Source organism: Montipora foliosa, chromosome 2, assembly GCF_036669935.1.
Source record: "Montipora foliosa isolate CH-2021 chromosome 2, ASM3666993v2, whole genome shotgun sequence".
Taxonomy (NCBI): domain Eukaryota; kingdom Metazoa; phylum Cnidaria; class Anthozoa; order Scleractinia; family Acroporidae; genus Montipora; species Montipora foliosa.
Genome location: NC_090870.1, coordinates 5,658,361 through 5,677,873, shown reverse-complemented (window position 1 = coordinate 5,677,873; position 19,513 = coordinate 5,658,361). Strand labels below are relative to the sequence as shown.

Genomic DNA, 19,513 nt, shown 5'->3' with positions numbered 1-19,513 from the left:
CTGCTAAGAAACGCACTCGTCTGAAAAAAAAGGCAAGGAAACCAAGCCTTTAGAAAGCAAGCTATCTAACAGGCGCTCATGCAGGAACAAAAAGATCCCGCGGACCGGGTCAAAGCTTAAAAGCAGAATAAAAAAAAAACTCTCTTCAACCACCGACAAGCCTATCGGTTGAGACTATAATTAAATGGATGCTAAAGTATGAGGCCAAAAGATCGCATTCACATTACTGCAGCCAAATGAGCCCTGCTGCAGAGAAAATCAACAACAAGAAACCAAAAATATATCATCAAGACGAACTAGTTTTTGTGAACGCTCCCTAAGCGATTCTATTTTTTCTTTGCGTGATACTTGTTTGACATGGAAACCAAGAATTGAAAAATCTCAGAATGGTTATCCATTGCTCTGCCAACGGAAATATTAGACTTCTTCTGTAGCTGTGCCTCGATCTATGTCAGTCAAGTATTTCGAAAGAAAGGCCTGTCTCGCTGTCAAAGGCCTGGGGCCAACGCACGGAGAACCGATCAGAGCACACATGACTGGGGTAATTCCTATGATGATAACTGGAAGAAAAGAGAGTACTCTTCCCTGAATGATTGTGTCATTGTCTCCTCAATTATTTTGGAATGGAAATGTTAGAATTTGGGTTGTTTGATGCCATCAACCACTTCAAGGTTAGAGCTAGAACTGTTTTGCTCTTGCTTAGAGCATTAAAAATCAACCCGGGGAAATACACTGAGCCGAGGCTAGGGTGCATGCAGGCGCCTCGACTTGGATCGCTTTGTGCCGCAGAGAACAACGATAGCGCTGAAAGGAAAAAGAAGAGGAAAGCCCGAAAAAAAGAACTAAAGAAAACAAGAACGAGCAGGCGGAGGGTTTTACTTGTGCTGCTGGTGCATTTAATTTTGACAAACTTTCTTTGCTCAGAGGTTGAAGAGAGACTTGCAGACCAACTAACCTACTTTAAAGGCATTTTTCTCACTAAACGAATTTTGATGAAAATGCGAGTAGCTAACTCAACATGTCTAGTTCAAAAAGTATTTGAGATAATTTCATGAAATTTTCTGTACGCAATTATGAGTGATGCTTCTCTGCAATGAACGTAAAAGAAATATAAAGCCAAGAAACCCAACCTTGGGAAGCCACATTTTAGTTAAATAATTTTGCTTTTTTCAGTAGACAAAAATCTTACAATCATGATTCCGTGAAAGCTCTGCTACTTTGGACAGGTTACACTTTTGCATGAACTAACTTTCTATAGGCATGTACCTGTTATTTTTTTTCTCCTATGTTGTTTCATAATACAATATGACTGTGCGTGATATGGTAGTTATAGTGTGAACATTAAAGTAAACATTTCAATGAATTTGAGTCAGTGGAACTCATATCTACACCGATCACTTTTATAAAATGTTTAGCTTTTTTTACTGTTAAGCAAATGCATCTACAGAAATTTGAACTAAGCACGGGGATTTTAAAATCATTCATTCAGTTATTGCAGGGCATTTATAAGCACAGAGTCTTGCGAAATAAATACATCTTGAGTGTCTTTTGGTATTAAGCCAGTCCATGGCTAAAGTGAAGGTCGTCCGCTTCTTTCAACAGCGCCGTATCCTATGCAGTTAACTGCATGTGCAAGTTTCGTTCTTTTTTTTATCCTGTTGGCCTTTTAAAATGAATTTTAGCTACCCCTTGTGACTCTTTTCATGGCAGAATCGAAGGCAGACAACGCTCGTTAACCTCTTAGAATTGACCTGCGCGTGATTTGACGAAATTAAAAAAAAGTAATCAATAACCAAAATGAATTGTAAAATGCTCACTTACGACAAATTCTCATCAAATGGTCCTTAACTCTGGCTGGGGGTTCTCCCTCTTGTAGTGGCTTAACTTACGCTTCAAATTGTAAAGAAATGTAAAACTATCAGGATCAACAATTTTCCGAATCTTTCTCAAAGTTAGAAACGAATTTCCTGCCGCTATTGTGAGCGCATTCACATGGATCATGGACAATTATTCAATGAATTTACCGCAGCTTTTGTCAAGAAAGAAAGATCTGCTCTACAGATATGTATTCATGCATGTCCATTAAAGAAGAGGATCGTGGAATGAGCTCCGGAACGTGGCCTTACTTGAGACTGTAAAGGATTACTCCCTTGACATGATCATGAGTGAAGGATTGTAGTTCAAGAATAACGTAACAGACTGCTAGGCTTTATAGTTTAACTGAATATGGTCAACATGAAATGAGGGCATGTCCCTTGTCATTGTCATTTGCACAAAACAATAATGACCGCTTTTTTCTATCATCATGCTTTAAAGCAAGTGAGAAAATAGTGACGACAATCAGGTATTCCAGCAACGCAACTATTCCTCATAGTTCACCGCAAACAGGTAAAATGCTGATTACTGGGTTGCCATATGGTAATTTTTTATTTTCCTGTGTCGGAAATTGGAAAAGTTACTCATTAGGGTCTTCGTTATCACTCCCGTGCTAAGTATTGTCTTTGTATCCAAAGTCTTCTGCGCTTATCCCTGGTTCGTTATTAGAAATGTGAAGATTTTAACCGGTGGACCATAGTTAATAAACTTGGAATGGTGTCGACGTCGATCTTTAAATAAAATATCCCGTTATGGAGCTCAAGAATGGAACGTCAAGTCGATACACAAGACAGGTGGTGAAAAATAAACATCTGGAATCTTCAAAGCGACGAATAATGGACTTTGACAGCAAATGCATCTTTTTGATTAACCGTCGAGCAGTGAGCTGTATTTCTGAATATTTTGCTAACTGTGACGTTTTGTACAACACTGAAATGAAATGGCAAATTCTGTGGTAACTTAACTTTGTCAGGTTGGATATAGAAGGAATCGAACACCTTGAATGCATCTCCGATCTCTGTTGTCTGGCTATTTATATTCATTTGCTCTCAACTCTGCACAGTCTTCGATTTTCAGGTAAAAAAAAAAATTATTGGAAATGAGACGAATTCTTGACAGTCATGAATTATTTGAAAGAAATCTTGTTGTCTACTTTATACTTCGTGATTTAAGGAAAGGTTTTTTAGAAAAGGGTTTGATCCTGAACTGCGGTGAGGAATTTATTTTGTTGCGTATGGTTAATTGTAACAGGGATTGGGTTTCTTGTTTTCACGCACACAATGAAATAGGAAGAGTTTTTTTGCCTCTAATAGCAAAGATGGTGTTTGTTTCAATAAGATCTTTTGCTGGAAAAGGTTTTTGTGAGGTTTTTCGGCCTTTGTGTACGTGGATTCATCGTGTTGTGTAATGTTCGAGCTTAACTAATTTGCATACGTGGGTTGAAATTGTGTGTATTTTTTTTGCAAATGATTAAGATGCTTCCTTAGAAACAGAACCTGTCATAGATTTCCAATGAAACTTCGCACCCTGTTGTAACATGTCAAGGAGATGATAAAAATGTAATTTTTAAAGGGGCATCACCGTGCTCGTTTCCCTAGTACGACGTTGACGTATTCTTTGATTTCACTCACGTGATAAGACCGCCATATTGGTGCCCAAACAATAGTTTGCATAAAAATAGAGGCAAATTTCCAAAGGAATTTTTCACCAACATGGCCGCCGTGACGTCAGCTCCAATCAAAGAATACGGCTATTTGAGCTACTTGTGTTTGTCAGCATTATGATTTGCGATAATTCAGGTTCACGCGTTGGCAAGATTGTTTTTGCATCTCATAGATGTTTAGATTTTCAATTATTATATGGCTCTGTCTCACAAGGACTGGGAACTACCAAGTTCACAAATTTGATTGGCTGAAATCGATATTGACCGCGGTCTAGATTTTCCCATCTAGACCGGTAATGTTTTGCGGTGAAAAGATGCAAACTGAAATGCAAAAATATTGAATATTTTCTTCTACCAATATTTATTTATGGAAGTGCCAAACGAGCAAACTTTGACAGAATTGAGTTCAGCTCATCGCCACTCATCGCCGTTCGCAAGCAAAATGTCAGTTAGTACAAACTAGTCACATCAAACGAATTAAATTGTTCTTGTTTGCCATATAATAAACAACTTATTAACCGAGCTTAGTCAGTCTGTATGGGAGAATCTTGTCCTCAGTCGTGGGTACAGACCTCACTGCGTTCGGTCTGTACTCACGACCTCGGTCAAGATTCTCCCATACAGACCTCCTGCTCGGTTAATAAGAGCTAATTACAAACTCTGTTTTTGATTGGTCACTCAACCTCATGGTTTAAAGAGTTCACCCTGAAGCCAAAATAGATACGTTTCTAAGGAAACGAAACGAAACGAAAAGATATGTAGTGTTTCGTTTCCGGAATGAGCAGCTCCGGGAATGATGAGAAATATGCCGCATTCGAAGTTGTTTCCCGGGCCTTCTTTTTCTACTGTTGGAGTTACCAGGAGTACCTATCGGAGCTTTTTTATTTTTTATTTTCGGACTGGCCCAGCCAGCATTACTCCTAGGAAAATCCAGTTTCAGTGCCTTCAAGTTTGTTCCATCAGATAAGATTCGGGTCTCGGGCCCATACCCCGACAAAGAAGGCTTCCCGACCCGACAAATGAAATATAAATAATCAGTTAAATATTACAACAAAACTAAAAAACGAACGACGGCAGTTTCTTGGCTAAAAAGTGTGTTGTTTGACTCTGAAAGCGACGAACGACTAACGTTCTTACCTGTAGTTCATTAAACGAGAACCTTGACACAAGGTGATCACGTGTACCTTTGTGGTTGCCTAGCCTGTGATCAATTTCTTCCTTTTGACAGAACATCATGACCTTCCCCTAGATTCATAGAAGTCAGAGACTGTAGAAACTTTAGTGTTTTTACGATAGATTGTCATTAATCTTTCGCTGAGAATTTGACATTCAGAGTTTTAAATAAAAACTATGTTATTTTTCTTCCTCTGTCTTTTGGCTTACTTTTTACTGTTAACTCCCGGCTTTTGCAATACCTTTTGGTGAAAACGTAAAGCCAAAAAAAGTTTTGACCTGCCATCAGATTAGACTGAAAAGAAGAAAATTATGAAGTGGAAACAACATGTTCAGTCCTTCCTTAATGTGTGAAATGAACGTTTGCTTAGTGCAACTGCAAAACATGCATGATATCCAGGAAAACGTCCGACAGAGCAATTTGCAGTTAGTTTGCAGTAGTTTGCAGACTATTTAACTTAAAGAAGAAACGAGTTAGTTTTACGCAAGAGCGTGTATTGTTATCTTTGAACTGAATTTATTACCAAAGCTTAAAAAAGTGAAAGACCTCAAAACGGGACAAGAGATTACAAAATACTTCAATGTGTGAACGAGTCACCGAAAGGGCCACTGCTCGCACGACGTCTGGGTGACCCCTAAAATGGTCTACATGACCCCCCACTTTAAAAATTAAACTGGAGCGCCGCAGTTCAATACCACCCAACTCTAAGCCTTCTGTTTTTGTGGAAGACATACCACAAGGAACCCAGTTCACGCTCATGGAGCATCTAGTTATTCGAATTGTGCTGTTTTAATGGTCAATTCATTTGCTTAGCATAACCAGAAGTTCCGGCATATCCCAGACGTTTCGACTGATCTGCGATGGAATGTGGACCATTAGCTTTCGGTGTTACCTATTTTTAGGACAGCTAATGCTAGATTTTTGCGGGAAAAAAGTGGCGTCATTGTTCCTTGCACGATCTATGATTTCCAATCCCTCGTGAGGCTTTTTGTTGCAGACCAATCAAAGGAGTTGTGGTATCAAGCCCCCAATTTGATTGGCCATGCATAATTTGGCCTAAATGGACCTCTTAAGCTCGTACATTTTGTTTTCCCATTTCAGACCACGTGATGTTCCCAAGGGAATTTTACTTTTGTTTTTCATAAATTTCAATAGAATTCTCATTCAATTTAAGCCACCAAACCAGGTAGCTTAAGCGAGTTGGCAATTTCAAATCGGAAATACAACAGGCGTGCTCTTTTTATTATTTTCATTATTGCATTGGCTGCTCTGTCTACATTTTCTGCATAATCATAAACCGGGGCAAAAGTATCTTTGAATTAGTAGGCACCGTCCTTAAGCCTATTGTTTCATGGCGTTCTCGTAGCTGTCGCCGTCGCCTTTGGTTTGGTTCCCCATTTTGTTCAGTTTTTATTAAACACGGCAATTCAACTTCACTCACTACTGCGAAAAAAATTAAATCATTTAGCAACTTTTTATTTTCATTTCCAAAGACTTGTAAAACGCTGCTACGTATAAGTGTCCTTTTATCGTATGTACACGGCTGTTTCTATAGGTCCTATTGGATCGGGATGCTCTTGGTCCCTTTAAATCTTCAGTCAAATTGTCTTCATCCTTTGAAGCTCAAATGCGTAACAAGTTGCAATCAAATCTCCAGGTCATCTTGTTCCACGTCTGAGTGGACCCTATGGTGCCCCTTTAAACCGGAAAAGCACGCAAAGGACTTGCTGCACCGTTTGCAATGGTACGGTCGATCACCCGTGTGCGTTCGTGTGTGACTGCGGAGCGTGACAGCTTGCGTGAAGCTTTTGTTACAATGGTGGCATTTAAAAGGCTTTTCGCCCGTGTGAATGCGAGTGTGTGTTCTCAAGTTTGAATACTGGGTGAACGCTTTGTTGCAAAATTGGCAACGAAATGGCCGATCCCCTGTGTGCGTTCGGATGTGATCCCGAAGATGCGATGATTTTCCGAAGGATTTTTCGCAATGCATACACTGAAATCGCTTTTGTTTTTGTCTCCTCTGTTCGTCCTGTGATGACGTCAGCGAGGCTGATGAAGGCGGAAGTGAAACAGCAAACTGAACCGAGGCTGGACTGTCAACGGACTCGGCCTTGTGTTTGTGGAGCAAAGGAGAAAATCGTTCCTGTCCGAGCCTGCAGTACATGTCATGCGGTTTCATGTGCATCAGCTGGTTCTCGTGAAGGCGATTGGGATACATGGTCTTCACGCAGAGGTGGCAGTTGCAGCGGTGGGCATCTGCAAGGTGAGAGAGGAGTTAGTTTTTAATAAACCACCGGGACCGAAAATCGTCAATTATATTTCAATAAAAACACGCTGCGGTATCCAGACAAACAAACCTCTAACAATGTGACAAGCGAAAGGTGTTTAAATTAACGTATTGTATCAAACTTAATGCAACTTTGATGATTTTATTATTGATGTGGATTTGAAATGGGAATTAAAGATTGGTGTTAATTTCCTGCTGGAAATTACAGTAAGAATCCAATTTTGAAGTCATTGCTTTCCGCCTTGAAATTAAATTAATTGTTCTGTGCTCGGATAGGAAACAAACAGTATCTTTTGCGTTCCAAGTGGTCGGATTATTGTAATATCCTGAAAAATTAAATTGATGCGACAAGTTAAGCTCTTAAAAGCGAAATTTTTATTTTTATTTTTGTTTTTGCTTAAAAGAATAATGCTGTCATGGTTTTTATTTTTATTGCTCTGTCAGAGGGAAATCTTAAGTTAAACGGAAATCTGATTTCTTTTTTTTTACCTTTTTCTACGCCACCTGCGTTTTCTGTGTTTTTTAACAAAGAACAGCATGCGAAATCCACGGATTAATCTTGTAAAATTAATCAAAAGAAAGCGTTTTTGTTTGTGCGTGAACATTAAAACACTCCTTTCTCACCGATAACTTTTGGAAATTCGTGTTATCACCCTACTGCTTGAAGAAAAAGCCTTTTAAAAAATGCAAAAGTTAGACTTAATTATAAGTTAACAGGGCCAGAACTAGTTAAGAAAATTATGAAATTCTGAGTATTCACGACCCAGTTTAAACAGACTACTTTCAAATGTGAAAAGAAATCCTTATCACTGAGAATAGCTACAGAAGCTTTTATAAATCTAGATATGTGACACAGACATGGGTCAAAAAGTGACTCATTACGTAAACTGGTCAGTAGCTTTCAAGTAAAAATTTATTAATTTTGATCTCAGTTGTACTTAGCTAATACTTCTCTTTCTCTGTATTAAAACAAATACATTGGTGTTATGCACACTTAACGATACGTGGCGTTTTTCGCTGGTCTTTTTACTTGTATTTTAACATAGACTGAATTTGTCCTTTTGGCCATTTAAAGTTTGAATATAATGAGGGATAACAAGTATTTTCTAGTATCTCATTGGTCACCGTCTTCTTTATCAAATGGAACCTGTCCCCAGGGGTTTTACTTAACACGGACCGAAACCAGCTCCAGCTCTTCATTTTTATTTCATTTTTTGGCAATAGAAAACCACAATGACTCCAACGCAACTCTAAAATGAGTGCTTCAAGTGGTTAAAATCGAGCTTTTTCTCGTCAGCAAACGCCCACATTTTCTAAAGGGACAGATAGCAGCAAAGAAGCAGACGTTTAATAGAGTTTTAGTGATCTTAATGCTTGAATGGGTCGACCGGCGTTCTCAGCTCATATTTATCGTGAATTAAAAACTCACCAGATAATGTCGGTGTTAGACTCGAGAGTAGACTGTCTCGAATTAAGCTACCAATGTTTACAAACGGTGGTATCTTAAAAGCTATATGCGGGAGTGTGAAGAAAGAGACAATTCATATTACTACGTAAAGCTGAATTCGGGATCTCTGAATACCGAGTTCGAACTCATGCCAAATTTAGCGCACATAACGATAAAGCTATGCGACCTTATTTTCGTGGAGAAAATGCTTGCGGTACTCTGTCAGTTTGAGGTACAAAAGGATCGTAATAAAAAAATAGTTATCACATACCTCGAAGAAAAACTGGGAGCCTAGAAGCTCCGTCGGAAAAGCAGGAAGTCTCATCGTGTTCTGACAGCTGTCGAAAGCGGAGCCATTCGTTCCTTAGCAAGACAGCGTTGTCTGTCAACAGAGCCATAGAAGGAGGCGTCGTACCTCGAGACTAGAATGAAGAAAAGAGTAGAAGCGATTTTGATTAGACTTTGAAGGCATTAAAAGCAACGTGCTGTTGCTTTTGACAGAATGACACTTCATGTGAAAGATGAGCCAGCTTCGGTTGTTCAGGAAGTGGACAGCGAAATCCACCAGATAACCGTGACACAACCAAGCTGACATGCCCAAGTTGTTCAAAGCTCTGATGATTTTATCTGGTGGATTAGTCACCGTGGAATATAGACTTTTTTGCTCTGGATAGTACCTTATCCAATGGACAGAGTTATCTGTCCTTTGATCAAATGGGGCGCGGTTTTGATCTGTCCGGCGAAAATTGTCGTCCACCCTTCGAACAACTGATACTTCCATTTCTAGGACAGTTGCTCCTTCTGTGTCACTTTTTCTCAATGAGGGGGTTCATACGAGAGAATTAAATCCTAAGATACTGCAACCAAAATTAATGATGCCAAAATAACCTTTTAAAAAAGTCAACGAGATGAACTACATGATACTTTGAAGGTAGTGCGCGAGATGGGACCATACCATTAAAATGAAGTTGATGTACGTTGTTGTATCGTACCTCATGATTTCAGTCTTTGCATGAAATCAGTAACTTTAAAGCTTTTAAGTGGCACTTTCGCCCGTTTTTTTCTTTATCATTTCGGGCTTGAAACTGGTTCATATTTTTCTCAAACGGTGGATAAGATCCTGAATTCTGTCATGTGAAAATAACTTCACTTTTCTTTCATTTAAATGGAGTTCGTTCCATTCGTGTACATTGGGCATTCTCGAGTTGAAACCAATGATGCTCTTACAAGAATTGCTAATTCTTCCCAGTGTTTTATCCTGTTTCACGATATTAAATGTTGTATGGAGCCTCGACACTTTTTAATCTTGACGAGGAGAAGGCCGGTTTATCGGAAGTTTGTGAACTGTGCCCGTTCAGGAGGAAGCCTGGAGCCACCATTCCACGTTTCTTTTAGAGTTTTCACATCGCGTCAACGTCATCAGTTCACAGTTTTGCAACATTGAAACTGAAGGTGCATGAAATGGAGATAAGCCGCCACTATGTCAAACTAAATTTGCCCTTTTCAAGTTAAAATTTTGGCTTCCCCTTCGAACTTGGAGCTAATGTTTGCAAAGTGACGTTTGTGCAGAGGTAGTTAAGGAGTTCTTGACATTTTTAGTGTGTCAGAAAATATAAAAGACGCCGTGGTAACTGTAGTTTTCAACTTCAGTTTTCAAATTCGAAGTTATCAACATAATTGCCCAAACAAAGTGGTTTTTTTTTAGGCCGTGAGGAAGATTGTGTAAAGTGCATATGCATTTCGCAGAAATTGTTCTCCGTGTAAATGGCTATTTTCGATGCGATTATGAGTAAGTTTCATTATTCTGGGAGGCACTGTGTTTATAAAGGACTCTGGAGAATTCGCACAAACCCATTCTTACACGTACCTACTTGTTCGAATTTCTTGAAAATGTGGCACCTAAAGCGAAAATCAATTTTTCTGCAAACCGAATTCTTGGACATTTATTTCGCATCTTTAAAATTCTGAAAAGTTTCGTTTTGAGGTGCGCGAGTTGCGTCAAAACCAATATAATCAACGCGTTTTTTAAAGTGTGCGAAACATTACAGCTGGAGCCGGATTTGATCACATTTGTCAACATTATATTGTACAAATTTAATTATTTTTGCGTCCTCTGTACGTGCTATAATACTTTGCAATCGAGCCTCTTTAGTGGAGACGGAAGCTGTCGACTTAGTGAATTCTTTAGTTTATCCTTTATAAAAGATAAATTGACAACAACTTATAAGTTCCTTGGTTTGAAATTTCACTCAGGCCTAACGTTAAGACGTGCATGCCGAGCGTCGACACATTTTCATAAACAGACGAGACTTTTAAATTCTAATCTTTAAATATTGCTTCCTTTCTTTAAAAATAAAATTGCTATTGTCTTTGGCCATCACCATTTCAAGTCTGTTTACTATCCTTCGATGAAAGTTGATTTTTAATTACTGACCAACGAAATTATGTCCTCATTTATTTCTATCCGGAGGTTATAGTTTCTAAGACGGCTCGCGTAATTCGATATAATACCGAGTTGTTATTTTATATCCGCCGGGGAAAATTAAAATGTTGGTTTGAGTTGAAATTCGCTGAATATCATTGTGGATAACAACGACTTCAGACTCTTCAATGTGCAATACCGGGAATTATCGTCGGATTTTTTCGAATAAATCATAACTTTGCCCAACCGACAGGTGTTGATAAAGAAAAAACCCGTCGGGACCTCCACGAGCAAAACCTGTTTTTTACTTAACTCGGAGGAAACCTGCGCTATTGAATCAAGAGAATTTCAGTTTTAATCATGGCATTGTCAAAAAAGAGCCTGGGCAAAACAAGCGACATGACGTCTTACGATCGGCAAAATAATTTAATTCTTGATTTCCTTTTCGTCTTTTTTCGCAGATCTTCAAAACGATTCTCCTCTTTGCTTAGCTAGGATGGTCAAAAGAACTCTTCGATTACAAAATTACATCTTTCACACACAGAAAAAAATCAAGCGTCTTTTGATTCGTCTGCGAACGTTGTGTCTCCGGCTCGCTAGCAACAGATTACGACACTCTTTTCTAGGGAGTGGTTTGGTTTGAATAATAGCTACAATAGCATACCAAGTTCACAACGTTATGAAAAGTTGATATCTTCACATATCGTAAGAAACAAAGAATTCTTAGAGGATCGTTTAACCCCACGCTGGGCAGAAACGCCCTAGCGGTTTGGAAAAATAACGACGACTTGCGTTTTAATCACACGAATTGCAGTAAACCAATCTTCTGTGAATGAATTTTAGAAACACTTCCATTTTGTTCCGGTGAAAGCGGCAGTTTAGCCGTCAATGATCATAAAATTACGATTTTGTTTAACGAGCTTTGATTAGTTTAGAATTTCACTGAAGATGATCAAAACGAAAAGACCGAAACGCTACTAGAGTACTTTATGTCTTTTCAACGTTCGTGTACCTTGATTAAGTCTTTTTGACCAACGCTCTTGCTGCCACACCCGAAATTAACAAACCCCATGTCCTTTACAAACCTGATGCAATGAACATCGCTCGTCGCAGTTTGCTGGAACTTCCACGACTTGATAAAGCTCCCCGCCCAATGGAGCTACCATCGTGCCATTTGGAAGGCGAAACGTTGAACAGCTTCGAAGTACATTTTGCGCGTCGTGACAGCTCAGAAACTTACAGCCCGGTGGAAGATATTGAGGAAGGCTGCGAGCTAAAGACGAATACTGGTACGCCATGCATTCAAAGTTCTCGTTACACTGTAAATAAAAACAGAAGCGTTAAAGAAAAAAAAGATTGACTTTTTTGTCGTGTCTTTCGCATGATTTTTTTTCATGCAGCATACAACTGGAAAGAAACTTGATTTTTTGATTTCCTTTCGACTCTTGCGAACCTCGAGAAAGCATAGATGAAATTTCTTTTCATTTAAGACCGGATACCACGTTTTTCGATCAAGACCGTTTAGAATTAATGCTGAAATTGACTAGAGGGAGCAATTAGTTAGTTACTGACTGAAAGTGACTGGCAAATTAATATCTTTCAAAATGGACTGAGTAAACTTCGTTGGGTAAAATTACGCGGCTGAAAGATTTTGCGCCTCACGCAAGACAACCGACTCGAAAGCTTTTTTCCTCAGAACACGGGCGGCAAGAGTCAAATTGTAACTTCGACTTGGGTAACTTTTGAATTAACGAATATTAGACTTAGTGAAGATTTCGCAGAAAAAGAGGAAAAGGTTCGAATAACATTGCTTCGTGGTATTTTAGACAAACTTGCGCAAAAATGTCATCGAAAACAAGCGCTTTTAATGTCCTGGTACGTTTTCTCTTTACAACAAGAAACGTCTTCGGGTTGTTGCAGAGGATAAGGGATATTTTATGTCTTAAAAAAAACTCATTGCCCCCTCTCCAAAGATTCAAAATAAACGAACCAGGCGATTCTTTTCGAATCGTTATAAAAAGTCTACGTTCGCTACCGTTTTAAGAATTAGAAACGTGAACTAGAGGACAAGGCTTGATAAAAGATAAAAGTGTTTTGACACCTATAAAATGAATCCACTCTCGATAAGATAAAATGTGATAAAAATCAAAATTCTTCTACTGCTCCCTTTAAAAGAAGAAGAAGAAGAAGAAAGTCGTTGTCTACCAAACGTACCATTACTAAGAGAGAGAACATTACCTTATAAGATGGCCCTAAGATATACACAAGGTAGGCTCAATGGAACTTTTTACCCTGGCCTTGGTCGTTTTCTCTTTGCTATCTAGAAGTTAAGATCTCTTAAAACCCATTACACACCGAATGGACACAAAAAATGGAAGCGAAAATTGACGCAGCTGCAAACCTATTATTTAGCAAGATGAGCGTCACAGGGTAGAAAAACGATGTGGCGGCAATGAATTACGCAATTGTTTTTCAAGTGATTAATAATTTATAGCCTCTGATCCGCTGAGCTAATTCGTTTTTGAACCCTTCAAGTTGAAGCATCTGACACGGGGATCGCCTTGTCAATTGGATTTCAATTATTGATTTTATTATGTCCCGGTTAGGCTGTTTGTGTATCTCTCTTTGAATACTTTACTTCCGCTAACTTTGACGGGCAATTCTCACCCTGAGAATAAATCTTTCAACACAGGTGTTGCCTTGCTGTACGCTGACAAAAGTTATAGAAACTTTCTTCAATATTATTTAATTTTCCTTGATGATGTATTTGAGTTTGATAATAGAGGATGAAGAGTCTCTTTATTCAGGGGTCGCTCTGGCCTGGCTCGAATGCAAGAGTGGAGTAAAAAATAAAGTCGAAAATAAAGCGAGTCAAATTCGTCCCACACTGTAAAAGCCATGTACAAATTTAAATACAAGAGCGTTTGTTCTCTTCCGATTTTTCAAGTTTCTCTTATCACAACTCCACTTGAAAGATGAAAGCGGTATTGTTGCTTGAAATTCGCTTATTTAACAAAATTCCTCTCTTTATATTTGCGGTAAAAAATGGTCTGTCCCACCTAAGCAAGGAAACGGTGAAAACTTCACCCGTTTCAAGTTATTTTAAAAAACGCGTTGAGGAATACATCACATTGTATCTTTTAAAACAGTTTGTTACAGGTACTCATCCAAGTTGCATCCGATGAAGACGGTAAAATCTGCTGTCAAACACATTCGCTAAGTTTATTTTTCTTCCTTCTTTCAACTATTCTAGGTCGCAAATAGCTGTAACCGCCCCCAGGATCACACGACCTGAAAATTTAACAGCTTCAAAGTTTTTTTTCTTTTTTGCTTTTAAAGTAAAAAATACGAAAATTTTATGTTCATTTTTTTTCTTCTCCTACCACTGTTTTAAAAGTGTAAGATCACCGTTTTACGCTAATCGGCAGAATGGTGATTGGTTTCGAGAGTAGAATGGCAGAAAACGTTGGGAAAGTGATTTTTCTCACTTCAGGACTCGAGCGTTATGGCACTCCAACAAAACAACACTTCTAATTGCCTTTGTTCAGAGCCAGTCAAAATTAAGACATTATGATTTTGACACATGATTCGTGAAAAATAGGTGGGATATTTGAAGCAAAATCTGAATATATCATTTTCTACTACATCTAATTGATATACTTGTGCTCAGAGATTTTGCAGTCAATCTAACAAATGAAACAGTGATTAAATTTAACTTTTTTTTCTGGGCGAAATGACTTTGCCAAGCGTTCAAATTGTTTTTTTTATGGCCTGGGAAAAGGACACATGCCCAACATATGCCAAAGAAAAGCCTAATTAAATGACTTATAACAACTATTTTTCGTGTTTAACCAGTGTAAAAGATAATTTGAGTTTTGAGCAAACATTACTTTGTTTTTTGTAGTGTACGAGTGCGCGGAACGACAGTTTTTTATTGCATTTAGATTTTTTCCCCGGCAAATGCTAATTCCAGACAGACGGTCCCCGCAATCAATGTGAATAATTGACCTGTACATTTTCAATGAATTCGCTGCGATTTCAATTACACTATGTTGAAAACAGTGACGACGTATTAGACATCAAATAGGCGGCTTATTTGCAAAAGAAATAGATAGCTTAATAGGTAGGCGTACTGGCACAAGTTCAGTTTTCGGGAGGTGATGGCTTTGTTTTAATTTCATACCAGCCGCCATTACAATGCCTCGAAAAACCGCAAGACGGAGATAATGAGCGAATCGAACAGGTCCAGAATCGGCTGCGTTCGGAGCGAGACGGGACAAAACACAGTTTGAGAATAGGATATTTGCTCTTGGGACTTCGAGAGTCTTTCTTCATGAAATTTTCATCTATTGATATAAATACGAATTTCTGAAAAACCGTGTCGCTTTACAATAGCAATGGGCTCATTCAAAAAAACCAATCATGGTTACAAAGCCTACAGTTGCAGTCGATTAAGTGGACTCACTCTTCAGTGGCTGTAACCTATAAGCAAGGTCAACGTTAAAAATGAAGATTAAGACATTAATTTGATCGCCTTCAAGTGTATGTTACCTTTTTACCAAGATTTGACTTACTTTAAGAAGAAGCCTTATAAGACAAACTCAAACTGCTTCTGAATCAGAAAAATGCTTGGGTTTTATAACAAAAACCGATTGACAGCTAGTGGATCATTTATTCAGAAAAAGTTACAGGTATTCAACAATCAATGGATACTAATTTATATTTCCAAGCTCAATTGCACTTGATGTAATATACCTTTCAACCCTCAGACAGTAAGCTATCGACTATTCTGATACTCTGGTTTGTTTCATATGAAAATGTATCGCGCGCGCCGACGTTCTCAGATCAAATCGTCAGTATGGCCAACTGGCCCATTCAACAACCCGGCTCTTCAACCCGCACAGTCCATGGGCTGCTAGTAAGGTCTTTTGAGAATTGCTTATTCACAGAACAGCAAAAACGCGTCGATGACACTTGAGTCTTCGACACACTTTTATAATGCACAATTCTTTTCTTAATTGATGTTTGCTTTGTAATCAGAGGTTATTATTGTCCACGAAATATTAAGAGATTACCAGAATTATTTCGTATTGCTTGGCCGAGTAGACCGAGTAAAGCAAACAATGCCGGCGTTAAATTTGATTTTCCTCTTCGCTGATTGCACGCTGTGAATTCTCACGCGAAACAACTGAGGCTGAAAATATACAAAGAGAGAAAAACACTACAACTTTTACTGCGATTTAATTAATTGTTCACTGCGATTGTCCGCCAACTGCCCCATCGCATCAACACGCTTACCAAAACGCAGAATCGCATAATAGAGATAACTTCAAAGCGCATTTTCGACCGTAAATTCAGTTGAAGATATCGTTACTCAAAATCACCGTCAGAAGTGCGGAAGTCATTGTTGCTGGTTTTTTTTTTAACGGATAGAGAATTAAGAGTTTGCTTTTGAAAAGCTCGGGAAAAAAATGCTGAATGTGGTACCATGTGGATAACAGATGCTTCAAGGTCAGTTATTTATGGAAGAAAAACAGCACCGAGCGAGCAGCGTGTTTCTCTGAACTGGTCACTTTGCAAATACCCTTTTCTTTGTTTCTCGCAGTCAAATTGAGTCATTTGCTGCTTTAATGGGTTATTGTTCACCTTTTCAGAACTTTCCTTTCGACCCACTGGAGCGTGTCCGTCCTCAGAAAGGAGAATTTCCGAGAGAATGACGCACGGTAATTTGACCATTACTACTCGTCAAGGCCAGCTCTTTGAGGCTAAGCCAAAGATTTTCTCGATTCATCACGTTTGAGATCGTTCATGTCTGTGAAGAATAATTACTTTGGCAACCATTGTCTGCGACCGGATCCACTAGATACCACCCAGAGATAACGAAATCTGTCGAGTTATGATTGTCGGTGAGGTATAACATTTTAGGTGAAATCAAGGTTTCAGGGAATACAAAGAGGCTAGAATATTTAGCGGGGTCATATGAGAGCTGGCTGAGAAGTCCATTTGCTGAAACTTTTAGGTCTACGAGTTCGTGGACCGACTACGAGTTTTCGGATAATCTTCCGCACTTCGTGTTTGGACAGTAGTCGAGGCATGTCAAATAGCCTTTTATTAAATATATAGCGAGTATTTCATACGATAAACCTTGCAAATATAATTATTCTGCATTTGCCATATTTCAAATGTGAAGAAAGTGCAACGTCCAATAAGCTTCGCGTACAGCTTTCTTCGCACGTAAAAAATATAACCAATCATCGTCCAGAGAAGAATCACTCAGCCGATCGGAGCAAAGCAGTGCGGCCCAGTGGTTAGGGTGCTTGCCTTGAGATCCGGAGATCCCGGGTTCAAGACCCGCTCTGACCACTCGCTGAATTTGTTCCTGGTAGTCCCTGGTTCAACTTCCCAGCTGCACTTGTAAATAGCCAACTGGTTTGCCTCCGGCCAGTTGGGATTCTTAACAGTTGTTGTTGTTGTGTTCTGTTGTTTCGTTGATTGTTTCAGATTGGCCCTGAAAAGCCCCTATGGGGAGTGGTCAATTAAGTATGTATGTATGTAAAGCATTCAAATAGCTTCGGAAGACCTTAGACAGTAATGACCAGAACCAAGGTTGCTGACCAGCGGTTTTCGTTAAAACAATGGTTTGCTGGGGGTGCTCACTCTCGCGGGCTCATTAAACCTCGTTGTTCCGAGAAGCGCGGTCTTGAAATCAGCGCCCGCTTGAAGTTTGTCTTTCGAAAACATGGCTTCAGCTTCCCGTTTTTTTCCTGTGGATTTACAGTTAGATGATTTTATCGAGACGCAATCGAAAAAGGAGTAACATTTCATTAAACAGTGCAAGTCAACAGAGTCCACATTTCTCTCAGCACATCGCGAAGCGCCGCCATTACATGATTGAATTTGACAGTGATAACGGAGAAGCAAAAGGATTTCGCAATTCGTATTCAAGTTGGGGCTTCTCCTTCTCCTGTTATTCTGAATGGGAAGTGATATTTAAGCTTATTTAGGCTCTTTGTCTTCTTGTTGCTGGGCTGGAAACCGGATTTGTTCTTAAATTTACATCAGACTTTGTATCACCTGATGACTTTGATGGTGAAGTTGAAGTTATTTTGGAACGATTATAAATAAGAACGGCTCATTAGTACGAACTGAGATGTGTACCCTGAAGTATTTGGGTTAATTTACATTTATTTAGGTATATTTTATGCTTTCATTTAAAATACAAATGAGCAAAGGACTTTAAGAGTGTATAGTAACTCGTGCACAAAAATCCGTATGTCGCACTTTCTATGAAGTAATTTATATTTATATAACCAAACCCTAATCTCCCTTTAAGTGCAATTTAGACTAGATTTTCACAATCACGAGGTACAAAAGTTGAGCTACCTTGTCTGTATCACGTATCTCGGCCAAGATCGCGAAGCGAGCCAGAAAGATAAAAATAATAGCCAAAACCAGCCTTACTGATACCCTGAACCCTATTTAGGTGTACTTCAGGCTTATAACGTCAATAAAACTGATTTGATGTGCCTCGAATATTTGCGCTTTGTACATCCATTCGTGCACCTCTATAGATTTAATGAGGTGACCAACAAACTTTGCAAATTCCGAACGGGATTGAAGTTCGTAAAAAAGGCGACAATTAATACGTTAGGATTCATTTGATTCTTCCACGAACTAGTTTTGAGAGCGGAACGACTTTCATTCCAAAACGAGTTTATTTCATCTCCATATATTTCTCCGTATCATACAAGAAACTTTGTCCTCCCGCAAGTAATTACTACCGAAATGAATTCCTTTTGGTTTTCAATCCCAACGAAAATTGCATTCCGAGACGACAGTTCATAACTGAAAACGAACCCCGTTGTGAGAGAAACTACAAACCGTGTAGTCTGGGGCGAGTGGCGCATGCGCTCGAAGGAGCAATCGGATTTATGTCCGAGGATCCACGAGTCACCATCGGCAATAAATATGCATTTCTTCAAATCAGAGGATGTCCTGACATGTTCATCTTTACTGTATATATGGGTTATTGACTAAGCTTGTTCGGTCAAGATGGCTGGATATTGGCCAAGTTCTTTTTTTGCGTGTTCATGGTCGGGGTCCAGAAAAAGAACGAGGCCAATATCCAGCCATCTTGACCGAACAAGCTTGGTCAATAAAGGATTTACTAAATGCGATAAAACACCAAAAAATGATCTTTGATCTTGCGAGACCAAGCGAGAAATCCCGAGCGGGCAAGATAGCTCCACCTTGGCCGCTCGGGTAGCCAATCACAGAGCGGGATTTGGTTCACGGAGCTAGTCATGTAACAACTGTCCGTGTCTGTTTTGATAGCCCAAAATAATGGGTGAGTAATTGCACTTTGTCCTTACGCCATCCTCCAAGTCCGTCGCTAATTAAATACGCTAGCCTCAGGGCTTTCTTTAGGAGCCAATAAAAATGACTGAAAATCTCAGGCCTGGCCTCTTTTGAGGGAATTTTTCTCATTTGTTATTTAATACTTAAAGACGAAGTTGCGCAGTAACGGTTGAGGCAAATTACTACTTGAAAGAACCTTAGGTTAACGCTAACCAGGCTTCGAGAAACCTGACCCAGAACGCTAGAAAATCAATTATATCGTGCCTGGTTGAAATTATAGTGCCTTT

General features: G+C 39.1%; 1 protein-coding gene across 3 annotated transcripts in view; it reads right to left on the bottom strand.

Moving 5' to 3' along the window:
• Window positions 1-5,958: 5,958 nt before the first annotated feature.
• Window positions 5,959-19,513, bottom strand: part of LOC137992205 (zinc finger protein 596-like) — a 64,407-nt gene continuing 50,852 nt past the window's right edge. For 2 of the 3 annotated variants that reach the window (XM_068837391.1, XM_068837390.1), the window contains 3 exons: window positions 11,954-12,187; window positions 8,718-8,868; window positions 5,959-6,968 (listed from right to left, as the gene is read on the bottom strand). In XM_068837391.1, the coding sequence (XP_068693492.1) occupies window positions 6,358-6,968; window positions 8,718-8,868; window positions 11,954-12,187 (996 nt within the window). In that variant the 3' untranslated portion in view covers window positions 5,959-6,357. Of the gene's footprint in view, window positions 6,969-8,717; window positions 8,869-11,953; window positions 12,188-13,106; window positions 13,220-19,513 lie in introns of those variants that run through there. The other variant, XM_068837392.1, reaches the window with a different exon arrangement.